The sequence below is a fragment of the Lontra canadensis genome, unplaced genomic scaffold (assembly GCF_010015895.1).
Source record: "Lontra canadensis isolate GAN:19392208 unplaced genomic scaffold, GSC_riverotter_1.0 scaffold29, whole genome shotgun sequence".
NCBI lineage: Eukaryota > Metazoa > Chordata > Mammalia > Carnivora > Mustelidae > Lontra > Lontra canadensis.
In genome coordinates, this window is record NW_022631023.1 from 5,201,797 (window position 1) to 5,216,257 (window position 14,461).

General features: G+C 47.2%; 1 protein-coding gene across 1 annotated transcript in view; it reads left to right on the forward strand.

Moving 5' to 3' along the window:
• Positions 1–14,461, forward strand: part of DSCAM (DS cell adhesion molecule) — a 655,321-nt gene that overhangs the window by 551,960 nt on the left and 88,900 nt on the right. The window contains exons 17-19 of the mRNA XM_032865305.1: positions 3,640–3,880; positions 5,423–5,569; positions 11,784–11,939. Of these exons, the coding sequence (XP_032721196.1) occupies positions 3,640–3,880; positions 5,423–5,569; positions 11,784–11,939 (544 nt within the window). The remainder of the gene's footprint in view (positions 1–3,639; positions 3,881–5,422; positions 5,570–11,783; positions 11,940–14,461) is intronic.

A 14,461-nucleotide genomic window follows, 5' to 3' on the forward strand; every position in this document is an offset into this window, starting at 1 on the left:
CTACAGGTACTGCTGAGATCTGGGGAGAAAAGGACATGATCGAAGTGGGGAAATTTTCCTTCTCCAGTATCTGCAACCCAGATTCAAAGTATGTTCAAGATCTCTACCTGATTTCCTCTTTTTCTTTTCTTCCTAAACCACCATTAATTTCATTCATTTAGTTTCATTAAACAAATAATTATTTTTGACCCATTTTGTCAATCACAATTTGATGTTATTTAATGGCCAGAGAATTATATTCTAAAACTGCCTTCCGCATTAGAGTTTCTCCCTTACATACATCTACCTTTATCCCAGGTAAACACATGCTCCAAGGCGTGGATGTTTAAAACATCATCCAAAAATACTTTATTTTTTTAAGATTTTTTTTATTTATTCATGTGAAAGAGGGAAAGAGAGAAGGCATGAGCTGAGGGGAGGGTCAGAGAGAGAGGGCGAAGCAGGGTCGCCACTGAGCAGAGAGCCCAGTGTGGAGCTCGATTCCGGGACCTTGGGATCATGACCTGAGCTGAAGGCAGAGGCTCAACCGTCTGAGCCACCCAGGCGCGCCCAAAACATATTTTAAAGTAAAGGATATTATATATCGATTTGTCTTGGGATGACGTGAAGCCCGTTGCCAGACTATTCCACATGCCCTGCCCCCACCAGCTTGTTGTCCATTCAACTCAGAGAAAGTCTCGGGGTCACTTCCAGAAAAACCTTGGAACTTGCCCCACAGTCCCTACAATTTCCTAGACTGAACATACAGGATCCCTCTGTTTGTGGACCTTTAAAAAGAGATCTGAGTTTTCAATATGTTCTCAAGGATTTCTTTAATGTAAACACACCCCAAGGGGAAATCGGACTATCCAGCTTACAAAGTAATAATAAAACATAAACTTTGCCTGACATAGTTAGAATTTTGGCTTTTATTTATGAAAACAGCACTTTCTCTTCATGTGATTTGTTAAATGTTTCTTTGATTCAAAATGTCTATCACACGGTGCCTGGGTGGATCAGTGGGTTAAGCGTCTGCCTTTGGCTCAGGTCATGACCTCAGGGTCCTAGGATCGAGCCCCACATCGGGCTCCCTGCTCAGTGGGGAGCCTGCTTCCCCCTCTCCCTCTGCCCCTCCCCATCGCTCATGCTCTTTCTCTCTCATGCTTTCTCTCTCTCAAATAAATAAATAAAATCTTTTAAAAATGCCATCATAAGTTAGGCTAGTTAGAACATACTTTCATCTATAGGAGGGGGAAAAAATAAACTCCCCCTACCTGTGCAACCATATCCTAAACCCAAGAAACTGAAAGTCAACAAGCAGATCCCCTTGCTTTTGGAACATTTAGCTACATTGTTTGCCCCTCTATGTAAACATTTTCTGATGGGTGTTTGTCTCTACTCTCTTCACCTGCTTCTTGACCCGATGCCATAACCACCATACTGTCATCCCAACTTCGTATCTGAGGAGGTCCTAAGCCTACACAGGGAACCAGTTGAAAAATTAGAATATTTAATGGGCATAAACCAATCTTTAAAAATATGTATCCTTTATATTTGTTTCACCATATTTAACATTTAAAAATTATGTGAATCAGCAAAAGTATCTGTTTTAAATTTGACTTATAGATGACTCTTACAGGGAAATAAATTTTATTAATTAATTAAATGACATAAATGTAAATTCAGCAGTTGTGGTAAGACAATTTCTGTGGAATGAAATTCTCAAAATCTAAAATCTTTAGATCTGATTTCATACGAAGTGAAAAGTCACAGCTCATCACTGGAAAAACAAAATTGCCCAGAGATTTGCTTGTAAAAAAGGGATGAGCTCTCATGTCAGGGTCCAACCGTGCCAGCTTGACTAGGAACATCATGATTTAGAGGAATGTTTCCTTGATCTCCATTGGAACTGTGTGTATGCATGAAGTCAGTCTCATTATTGAGCAAAGGTGTTGCAATCCAAGAAAACCAAAAATGAGGAAAATTGATTTAAAATGTGATTTTAGTGCCATCTAATTCCACTGGGCAGGGGGCATATTAGGCAATTCATGCAGCATGCATCACCTCCTCCCCTCCCAGTCCCAGACCCTGGCCATCCTTCCAAGCCCCCGAGGGTTGGGGGACAGCTGGCCTCTTCAAACCACTCTGAGTCTGTCACTTTCTGGATGTGCACTGGCCTTCGCCCTCCAGTGCCCGACGCTTAGACATCTGAGATTCTCTGGTTTCTTAAGTGTTTACTTCCTCTCTCCAACTGGCCTGTCAGCACTTTGGGGACAGAGAAAGCCTTTCATGGTCCTGACAAATCTAAATCTATAGTTTTGAGTTAAATACAGACGCACACACACGTACATACACACATATGGACTCACATACATGCATGTACACACTTGCAACCACACACATGAATACACACATGTATTCACACATACACACAGACATACCACAAATACGGACACACACACACTCACATACAAACACACCATGTACTTGCACACATGCACACACAGACCCACCATCAACTCACACGCATGTACACAGAGACATCACACACAGACACACTTGTCCACACACTCACATATGTACATATAGACATAACACATGCACACACAGACATCACACACATAACATATGTACTTACATGCACACAGACATAACGCACATACACACACACACTTAAACCCATCCACACACTCACATACATACACGTATGTACTCACAATGCACAGAAACATAACACAATACACATATGTGCTCACACGTGCAGATATACATGACACATACATGCACTCACACACAACACACGTACACTTATTCACACCGACACGTGTACACACATGTACTCTCGCACTTGCACACACAGACATAGCACACTTGTTCACATGCTCACATGTGTACACACACTCACATACAAACACACACGTACCCCCACACATGCACACACAGACATACACACATGCACACACACGTCTCTTGACTGCCTGAAATTTCTACAGGACCTTTACTTCATCACTGTTGTGTTGTTCTTATAACATACTTGAAAAGAGTTTTGTTTCTTATAAAAACCCACGGTATTGGCAAAAATGTTCTGTCTTCAAGGCAGCGCACGCTCTGTCATTAGCAGAGAGTAGCTCACTATCGCCTCAGCCCTGCCCGGTTTAAATCACCGTGAAGTGATGCCAAAATGATGTGTGTCTTCATGTCGGTGGTGGACTCCTTTCACACGCAGCTTCCTACTGGAAACACCTTTATTACTCTGGAACATTCTATGGGAGTGTAAGCTCCACAAGGGCAGGGACTTTGTACAAAATCATTTCCACTCCCCAGTGCCTCGGACAACCCGGCAGAGCAGCTCTCGCTCAGTAGGTTCCGCCGGGTGAAGGTGTGAAGGTCAGCGTGCCTGGGTGATGGCGGTCGGTGCAGCTGAGACGCCGTGAAGGCGCCTGTGTTTCCGACTTCTGGAGGAAGGGCGCCCAGCCAAGAGCCTGGGTTCGCTGCTTCACCCCGACTCCACTCCCACCAGGACACCTACTGCTATTATTACCACGACCTTCAGACTGTTTTCGGCTTTCCCAAACGGGTGGGGGGGGGCGGGGGGGCGCTGGCTTCCCTCCTGTCGTCTCTCCAGGGTTCCTTAGTGTTTTCTTTTTCTTTCCTCTTTAGGCTCCCAAGAAACATTTGCAAAATGGGATTATCCGTGGCTACCAAATAGGTTACCGCGAGTACAGCACCGGGGGCAACTTCCAGTTCAACATTATCAGTATCGACACCACTGGGGACAGTGAGATTTACACCCTGGACAACCTCAGTAAGTTCACCCAGTACGGCCTGGTGGTGCAGGCCTGCAACCGGGCCGGGACGGGACCTTCTTCTCAGGAAATCATCACCACCACCCTCGAGGACGGTAGGTCTGGAGGCCGCCGCTCGCGCCTTTCCTTCTTCAAGGGTTTGTTCTGGTCGCCACTCTGGCCCCCCACAGCCTGGCTGCTGCTGGCCCTGCCGTGACAATGGTGCCAGGCCTGAGGGACTGCGGCTCCATTTCCGGGAAGTCTGCCTTCATTCGCTCACCGGCTGCACAGACTGGGTCTTGCCCTTGACAGAGCTTGCATGCAAAGCCCAAATCCTTCCCCTTCCAGCATCTCATTCATTCCAGGTGCGAGAACTGGGCTTTTCCCAGGTGCATCGAAGGCTTTCACTTGGACTGCAGAAGCCTAACCAGAATGTAGAAATCCAGTTTCCTAAGAATTTCTTCCAAATCAGTGTTAAGGAAGCTCTCCTCCCTCCCTCCTTTCCCTCCTTCCTTTCTTCCCTCTCTCCCTCCTTTTTTCCTTCCTTCCTCCCTTCCTTCCTGCCTTCCTTTTTCTTTCTCTTTATGATTGCTTCCTATTTCCAAGCACGTTGGACCAGAGCAAGGAATGAGCAGCCCTCCTGGCACAAATCTCACGGTGACTGAGCGCCCCCTAGTGACCACAAGGGGTTAATTCGCCTTGTCCTGTGACTGGTCAGGAGGGCTGGAAAAGCAAAGGAGAGCTCTGGGTCCAGAGACCCCCGTTAGAGACAAAGATAAGATACAGGCTTCATTGCAGCGGTAAGTGCAGAGTTTAAGGTACGAAATTTGCACCGCAGTGGCCTCTTGTGCAGTTAGCCACGTGGTCACAGGTGTGAGGAGGCACAGGGCGACTTGCCTCCATAATTTCTGACCATTTCTATAGGGAGAGAATCCTCGTCTTAGAAAACCAGAAACCCAGAGACTGGGATTTTCTGTCCAGCATCACGATCTTTGCAGTCATGATTACATATGCCTTTTGGTTTTCCTCTCAATGCTAATTCTTCACTGATGTGCGTGGTCCGTTGATATTTTGTCCCTTCTCCCAGGCACAGCGTTTAAGGTCTGGATAAACTCCATGTGAAAAGCATTTCAAAGAGCCCGCATCTCAGACCATTGGCTCTCTGTCCTCCGACACCATGTTACAGTTTCACAAGGGGAGCTGGCCAGGGAGGGGCAGTGAGGACGCTCTGACCACGTGTCTGCTTTTCAGCACCTCTCAGTAGCCAGGTCTCCCATTTGTATGCCAGATACTGTGGACTGTGGAAGGCATGCGCTGTGTAAAGCAACCCTAACCTCAGTCACGGGAGCGATGAGGAAATAAACTAGAGAAGCAAAGGCTTTTTACTTTTGCAGTAAGATCAGAAGTGTTCTCTGCCCTTCCGTGCTGGGGCAACCTCCTTCAACACCAGGCAGTTCAGTTGGAAAGAGAGAAAGTTATCATACTATTTGAATAGGGAAATGGTACTCATATTTCCCCCTTACTTGTGTGGATTGAGTGTGTGTTTTTTTTTTTCTTTTGCTTGCATGTTGAAACGTCAAAGTAATGTTGCTTATTCCGTATTGCTTTACTAATTAAACTACCCACGGTTGTTACAGATTCTAATTATTTCATTTCAGTGCCCAGTTACCCCCCTGAAAATGTCCAAGCCATAGCAACATCACCAGAAAGCATATCAATATCCTGGTCCACACTTTCCAAGGAAGCCTTGAATGGCATTCTCCAGGGGTTCAGAGTCATTTACTGGGCCAACCTGATGGACGGAGGTAAGAGGATAAAAACGAGGGCTGTGAGTTTGCCCCAGAGGATGTGTGATGGTATTAGCCAACCCCGCTTCCTAACCTGGGTTTTAGGGTACGGAGGGCACATCTTTATCAGTGGACACTGTCCACTCTCCCCATGTCATTCTGTTCTTACCTCTCATCTTCAGTGCTCACAGGGGTGTACAGCTGCTTGAGACCACATGTGGCCTCAAGAAGCAATTTGAGGTATGGGAGCAGAGGGCCCTTGGGAAATGTAGGCATGGATATGCTTTCCTAGATGGGTATCTATGCCAAGCCTCTGCAGGCAGCTCTAGGACATTGATCTGATTCTAGAAAGTTCTATGTGATGTGTATCCTAAAAGGTTGGCCCCTTCCGATTTCCCAGTAAGACTCAGCAGGGGAACTTCCTAAATCCCTGCAGTTGACCCATGAGAGGGTTCAGAGGGAATGCCAGAACGCCTTGCCAGGAATACTGTTATTCTCGGGAGGAGCGGTTCCACCCCAAATCCTTCATTTTGTCTCCCGTCTTACTGTCCTCCTTCCCCTCCTCCTGTTTCTCTTCCTTCGTTCTTCTTGTTTCTGTGTGTGCGTGTGTGTATGTGTGTGTGTGTGTATTTATTTCAAATTATAGGACAAAATCTGTCTGTGTGTTTGGCCAAGACTGAATGACAGTGTGACCCCTCAGGTAGTGGTGAGATCGGAGCCAGAAGTTTTTGGGGGGAGAATGCGTCTCAATGTGGTGGTGCTTTCATAGGGTGGGTGCTGCTGAACCAGACTGAGCCCTGCTCCGTCAGCAGGATAGGTACGCACCCACCCTGCAGCATTCACAGGGGAGCTGCTGAGGTCTGCTCCCTGCCTGCAGCCCAAGACCCGTGTGGCCCACACCTGCGCCCTCCCCTTCTCTCCTCTCCAGCTGACTCTCACACCCCTGCCCCAGGGACAATGCCTCTCCTCTTGCCTGGGGCTTCTTTCAACTCCTCTGCCTGCATGTGGACTCCAAGTGCGTGCTCACCTCTGAGTTTGGGCAAACAGAGCCAGCACCGCCCGACCTAACCCACCCCTGTTCAGGCCACCTGGGGCTGCTCTGCCAAGCCAGTGGCTGTGCCCACCCCAGTGAACAGAACACACAGGGCCTCGGAGGCTGCAGGGGGCTCTAATATTGGTGCCAGAATAAAGGAATGAAGGCACTTGGCTAAATAAGCTTAATTTGCTAAAGAAAGAGCAGTTTGGGGAGGCGTAGTTCCTTATGTCTGTGCCGGACCTGCTTCTCGGGGCTGAGGACCAGAGCCGGTTCCTCCTGCTGCTGGGTATAACACCTCACACAGCAGCCAGCCCTAGAGCCGATCCGTAAGGATTCACCTGCTTGACCCAAGGCAGAGGTGTTCGCTGAGCACCTTCTCTGTGTGGGCTCCTGGGAGGCCGAGTCTCCCATATTGGATGTTCCAAGCCAGTGAGCCGGGGAGAATCCAGTGAGCATGGAGCCACAAGCCCAGTAACGCTCAGCCAGCCCCAGAGACGGACAGATCGACACATGATTCTGCAGCAACTTCCCCCTCTCGTGACTCAAGAAAAGCTTTTAAAAATCCCATAACGTAAAGTGCAGAACAGTGACATGTGTACAAGTGTCCATCTTACTGACACGCTGCCGTATGATACAATCGTGTGTACTGTACTCATCCTCGTCAAGAGTGAGACGGAACTAAATGCGTTTGCACACCCACCTAGAGGCAGTGTGGCACTGAGACGGTTCTGTTGTTGCTCCTGTCGGAATTATTCCCGGGATCCGGGAAAAATGGCTCCTCGTCCATATCATCCACGTTTCCCCTCATCATTCATACTGTCGATCGGCACCTCAGCTCCACGAAGGCTGATGTGGTTAATACGGTTCTTTTGGCTTGATGCTTCTAAAGCTTGAAAAACGTGAATATTCAAAAACATGAAAGTCTTTAAATAAAGACTGCTTGGAAATGCCTACAGCTCCTAGAGATGCTTTTGCTCACTGTATTAAGATCAAAGTGGTGTGCTTAATGCCTAATGTAAGAGTTCTACACTTAATCTCCGAAAGATGAGAAGGAAACCCTTAGAGACATAAACCTGCTATGAACACCCTCTCTTCACCTGCTACTTGTAAGAAGTGACATGTATGAATTAGCAGGTAATTCCATGGGATTACTGGATGCTTCCACAGAAACTCCTCAGGCTGCTGCCCTGAGGTCCCCACAGATGGAAAACATGTGACTGTGTAAAGGCCCGGACCCACTAACCCCAAGAAAACACCACACACACACTCTCACACTCACACTCACATTCACACACACTCAGACACACACTCACAGACACATACTCACTCATACAGACTCCCACACAACCTTCACACACACACACTCACTCACATTCACAGGTATACACTCACAGACACACTCACAGACTCACACAATCCTCACACATATATCTTCTCATGCTCACAGACACCCACACTCAGGTCCACACATGGCCCTCACACATACATCCTCTCACACAGATGCACACTCACAGGCACACACACAACCTTCACGCATACATCTGTTCACACTCACTCACAGACTCACAACCCTCACACATTCATCTGCTTACATTCACAAACACACACAGGCACACACACGGACAGACTCACACATAATACCCACACATACATCCCATCACCTCCCAGACTCACACACAACCCTCACACATACATCCCATCACACTCAGACACTCACAGACTCACAGCACTCACACATACATCCTCCCACACAGACACATACTCACAGGCACACACACTCACAGACTCACACACAACACCCACACATACATCCCATCACACTCACAGACTCACACACAACACCCACACATACATCCCATCACACTCAGACACTCACAGACTCACACACAACACTCACATACATCCTCTCACACAGATACACACTGGTACACTCACAGACTGGGAGACACAGATTGTTACTACCACTGATTAGCAGTTGCCTCAAATACAATACAGGAAAGCGTTTTATTGTTAGTGTGGTCAGATAATAGCGGTGAGCGCATTTGACAGGAGAGGCTAACCGTCCAGTATGCTGCTGAAACTTCTGAGTGTTTTATCATGATCTGAAAGTTCGATAATTTTCAAGACATGACAAGGCCATTCATCTGCAGTTGCTAGAAAAGCTGTACACTTTGAAGTCACATCTCCATCTGCGCCTGAACTCTGTCATTTCATCTGCATTTCCCCAAGACAACACGGTGCTTCTGAGGCAAAGCGGCATTTGTGCCGACCGGATGTTTGCTTTGGTAACAGCTCGGTTGGCGGTACTTCAGAAATGTCATTTCCACCCCTGCTTTTTTGCCTTGAGACTCTTTGAGTAGGAGGGAGGGTATGAATACATAAAACAATTTGTTTTAAAACAGCTAAAAATTTTTATAGTAGAAATAATATGTCTAAATGTATTTTATATATTCATCTCATATTATTTTATTCATGATTTCAGCAGAATGTTACCCTTTAGTTCCTGGGTGGGTTTTTTTTTTTTTTCTTTTTAATAACCCCATGGAGTATGTCAAAGGTAGATGATAGAAATCCTGCTTAAACCATAAAAAAGAACAAAAGCTGGAAAAAATGACAAATGAAGCATGCTGTTTTGATTGGGCTTTTTGTCATGATTTTCCTTTCTATTTTCTCCGCATCTCCTAAGCATCAAGCACCTGCCAGTCAGCAAAACGCCCAGTGTGCCACCCGGACCGTGTCATGAACCTCTGGGGGGCCATCTTGAATGGGGATTCTGAATAAATCATTTCATCAAAGCAATATGAACCCCAAGACAAGTAAACATCCAAGTGTTAACTCTAATCCACGTTGCGCTTCATGAGTAGATGGAATTTTTCTGCTTCAGTTGTTTCTTTCTTTAAAAAGATGGGGAGGGTCCACTTCACCTTGTCCCTTGGAGCCCTCCTCCCCATCATGGTGTCTTACCCAGGAACGGCCCTGATGCATCCATGCCACCTTCTCCTGCAACCAAAGACCGCCACCTGCTCCCTCCAGCAGGGAGACACCCCGGGGCTCTTCTTAAAGATGAAAACTTAAATACAAATGTAAAAACCCAAAGTCCCCAGAGGTCAATGACGTAGACAGGATCTCATAACTAGCTGCTGGCCTACAGCTCTGTGGAACTGTGTTTTCCCTGGAGGGTGTGTATGTGTTTGTGTGTGAGTGAGAGAGAGAGAGAGAGATATCTTTGGCACAGTGCGGAAGTTCCTAATCTGAAAAGATCTTGATGAGACTACACTTAAATTTTTCCCATTAGCTTTTGGGTTTTTTCTTTATCCTCATCCACTTGACCCATATTAGATCCATTCAGGAAAATGAGCATCTTAAGTGAATAATATAACACAAGGCATTCTGGTGGTCATCAGCGGACCCTCCCTTCCGAGGTGAGGCTTCCTAACCCATTAGGCCTAATGGCTGTCCACTCTCTGAATGTGCAGTGACCCCACACATGAGCAAACATCCTTTCACTCTCGAAAGCCATCTCTTGAGGCTTCCAGATTGTGGTCCCGAATAGTGTTCACCCTGCTGGCCTCCCCAGAAGACCCCAGGCCAAAGGCACCTTCTGGGAACTCCCTTCCTTGCTCACTTTCCCCCAGCACAGAGTCCGGCCAAAGGACTGGCCCAGGATCTGCTCAAGGTGGTGACGGGCCTTGGGCTCACGCTCAGGCCTGCAGCTGAGTCTATGACCTACCTTCCCTCCCATGCCCCTTTCCCTACAGCCTGCACCCCACCCAGGGGTCGTGGCAGGTGTATGACAAGCCTGGACCACTCAAGGTTCTATTTGAGATTCAACTTTTCGCCTATGTCCAGCTCTGATAAAAACCAAAAAGACAAAAAAGACATTCTGGAGTCGTCACTAACAACAACAAAAAAACATGTTGTTAATTAATAGGCAGCCATCTGTGTGATATGCTGGAAGGACAGGAGGACAGAAAGACAGAGGACAGGAAGCGAAAGCTCGTTTAATCTGGCCGATGTGACAGTTTCACCAAGTGACCACAGCAGGACGCTGAGACCGTGGCCCATGAACATGAGGCCATGCACTATGGCTTCACGGCCCACGGTCTTGGCCACTCTGCTAAACACCATGACCTTAGGCAGGTCACTGACCCTCCCCCTGCCTCAGTTTCCCTACCTGTAACCTGAATGGGTCGTGGAGATAATAGGATTGGTGCACTGGTTAAATAGGTTAGCTTTGAACCCAGAACGATGTTGACCCGTAAGTGAGCAGGCAGGGATAGCGGCTGTCTTCGCCAAGGCAAGAGGGAGAGAAGCTGGCAGACAGCCCTGCAAGCGGCCGTATGCACAGGGGACCTTCACAACAGCCAGCCACCCAGCAAGGCTGGTTCCCATCTGTCCTCTTAGTAACTGGGCACACAGGCTCACAGGCGGGGCCAGTATGCTTTAGAGGGTCCTCTGTGGGGGTGAGCAGTCCTCAGTCCTCTCTCTCCTGCTCCAAGTGCTCTGTAGGTGGCTCAGTGCAAAATCCAGAACACCCATGGAGCTCTCTAACACATCATTGTAGGTTTTCTCAAATTGTCCTGTCTAATATGTCTGAGATGGGAGAGCATAACATCCCACCTTTGAATACGATGAGCTGATCCCACTCCAGGAGATGAAGCATTTTTAGCTAATGCCACGTTTCTGACACATCAGCGTGTCACTTCAGCAGGGAGGCTGGGGTGTGTGGGGGGGTTCACGCCAGGTAAGAGGAGCAGCTGGCAGTTCAAACACCTGGGAAGTTAGGTCCTTAAAAATGCATGACCGTAAGAGTTGAGTTTGTTTGCTTTCTACACAAAAAACGAAATTCAACTTGCAGAAGTTTCTTAATGAGCAATTAGAAATGTATGCACAGAGTGGGCCACGTGCAGGCTCAGACTCCGCGGGTCCGTTGTGGGGGGCATGCTTGACTGGCTGCTGGGGGATGCTGGGCTCTGGCCGCCGGCGCTGGGCTCTAACGCTTCATCTGGAGTGAGTCACTGTGCTTTCCTGAACGATGATCCGCCCTGAGTCCTGGGCAGTCCCATGTGGATGAGGCCGTGCACAGCCCCTCAGAGGGATTTCAGGGTGTAGCGGCTAGAGGGTGAGCCCCAGGGCTGGACAGCACACCCAGTGAGCCCACCGCCAGTCACTAGGTCATGTTCTCTTGTCCTCCAGAGCTGGGCGAGATTAAAAACGTCACCACAACGCAGCCTTCCCTGGAGCTGGACGGCCTGGAGAAGTACACCAACTACAGTATCCAAGTGCTGGCTTTCACCCGCGCCGGGGACGGCGTCCGAAGTGAGCAGATCTTCACTCGGACCAAAGAGGATGGTGAGAGATGGGGCCGCTGTTGGGGGACGCACAAGGCTCCCTGGAGTGACAGCATCCTGGGCAAGAGCCAGTGTTGAGAGGGCTGGTCCCAGAGCCTGATGTTCCTCCATGGGCCTGTCCTTGACTTTGCTCGTGGCAAGCTGCCTGCCACCCTCCCAAAATATGCCAGCACAGTTCAGACCATCAACTTCTTAGGTCACTTTTGTTCAATGCATCCATCATTTCTCTCCCCTAGAATTTGTCTTCTTTCTACAAGTTGTTGGCTGAGTATTATTTACACAAAATGTTTTTTATGTTTTATGTTTTTTATCCCAAAACTGCAAAACACGTCGCACCTGTTTTATATCCCATCCGGACAATTTCCATTTGACTCATCAGCTCGTAGTGTAGGCTCAGATGATTTCCATCCTTCCACTGGAAGATTACGTAATGGTCTAAGCCATATTATTCTATGCCGGTTTTAGAACCACTTTAGAATAAATCTTTAGTTTGAGAGCTTTGTATTCATTTTTTTTATTACTTAGAGGAATTCATAGTGATTTAGAAAAATTTTAAATTATGGCTCCCTTTGGTTCAGGCCATTAATTCTTGCTGTTCCAACATCTTGTCTTCACTGTAGACGTGGTTGTGTGACTCTTCCCCAAACCTGCAAAAATGATATGGCAAGTGGGTTTTGTTTTTGTGTTGGGGGGGTTGCTTTTTGCATTATTTTAATATGCAAAACTCTGAGGTACCGTATCTGAGCCTATTTTAAAAGTAAAGTTCTGGTAAACACAGCAATAGTGAGAAAAAGCCGTCTCCACCTTAAGTAAGGAAGGAGCAACTCTGTAAGATGATACCAATGTGGGACCCCCCAGATCAGAGCTCAGAACAGTCCCAGAGATAGGGTGGTGATGAGACACCAGTGTCCCAAAAGTCAGTGCAGATTTTGGCTCTACAACTTTGTCTTCTTTCCAGGACTCTGCTCCCAGGAAGCTGGGCAGAGTGTAGCGGGGGACATGACCTCCCATTGGCAGGTTAGATGCTTATGCACCCTCCTTCTCTATGTGGAATCCCAAACACATTGGTTCCCCACAAGTCCATCCAGGGAAAGCAAGGCAGAGAACTCAGGCTCTGAGGTCCAGATCACTCTTTCTTCAGCCTTTCTGCCCCCTTACAAAGCTTCTCTGACACCAGCAGCATACCGTATCCCATCTTACTCTCAGCCATCACCTCTGCAGGCCCAGCCTTACTCCCCCAACCTGTCCCATCTATCTACCCTCGCCTAGTCTTCTCACCATCTCTGGAGTCCTTCTTGCTTCACCGGGGATGCACAAAAATTAGCATCATTACCTTTAGCTTGTTCAGAACACACAGGTAATGTTTTCCCAGGAATGTGCAGGTATCAACCAAATCTGCTCAAAGGAACTGGATTATTTAGGGAAATCTTAGGGCAACATGAAATGCCATTAGGAAGTTACATATTAACGGAGAGATCTACAAAGCTATGTCCTAAGTGAAGGTGGTCATAACTTAGTTTTTTAAAAATGCAATAGACACAAGAGTTTGTACTCATCCTTTCTGATGGAGGCATAATACTCCATAGTATATATGGATGGGAGTGGAGGAGATTATGCTGACAGAAATAAGTGAAGCAGAGAGAGTCAATTATCATACAGTTCTACTTACTTGTGGAGCATAAGGAATAGCACAGAGGACATGGGGAGATGGAGAGGAGAAAGGAGTTGGAGGAAATTGGAGGTGGAGATGAACCATGAGAGACTGTGGACTCTGAGGAACTAGCGGAGGGTTTTGGAGGAGAGAGGGGTAGGAGGTTGGGTGAGCCTGGTGGTGGGTATTGTGGAGGGCACGTATTGCATGGAGCACTGGATGTGGTACGTAAATAATGAATTCTGGAACACTGAAAAGAAACTTAAAAAAGCAAAAGATATATATTTTATATAAGAAATAAAAACATTCATTTGTTAAGACAAAAAAAAATGCAATAGGCAAGAAGCTGTGTCTAGATGTTGGCTGTCACTTGCCCAGGGGACTTGGGGCACCTCACCTACCCTCTGAACTGAACTCGTGTACAACATTGCCATCATGATCAGTCTGCACAGAGTTAAGACAGAGAAAGTCAAGTGATGTGTGCAAACAGCTAGCTTGACACGTAGTGGGCTGGTTCCTGACACTGGATGTTTGATTATTTGATCCCCACTCGTTCAGAGCAGGGGTGACACATTCTTTTGCATTGCTAAGCAATAACATGAATGTCACGAGAATCATTAAAGACCAAATTGACTAGCAACATGAATTTTGACACCTGCATTTTTCAGAAGAAGGTATGGAAACTCACGAAGAAGGGAAGGCTCCCCCACAGCATATTGACTGCTGATTTGGGATCATCTTTAATTAATCCTCTACTTTTAGGAATCATGGGGTTCTCAAAAAAGGCTTGGCCCTGACACCTAAGGTCTAATTTATCAATCAATTATTCTCTCCTTTTGTATCCCATGCGATGGCGTGTGGAGACGCCATTG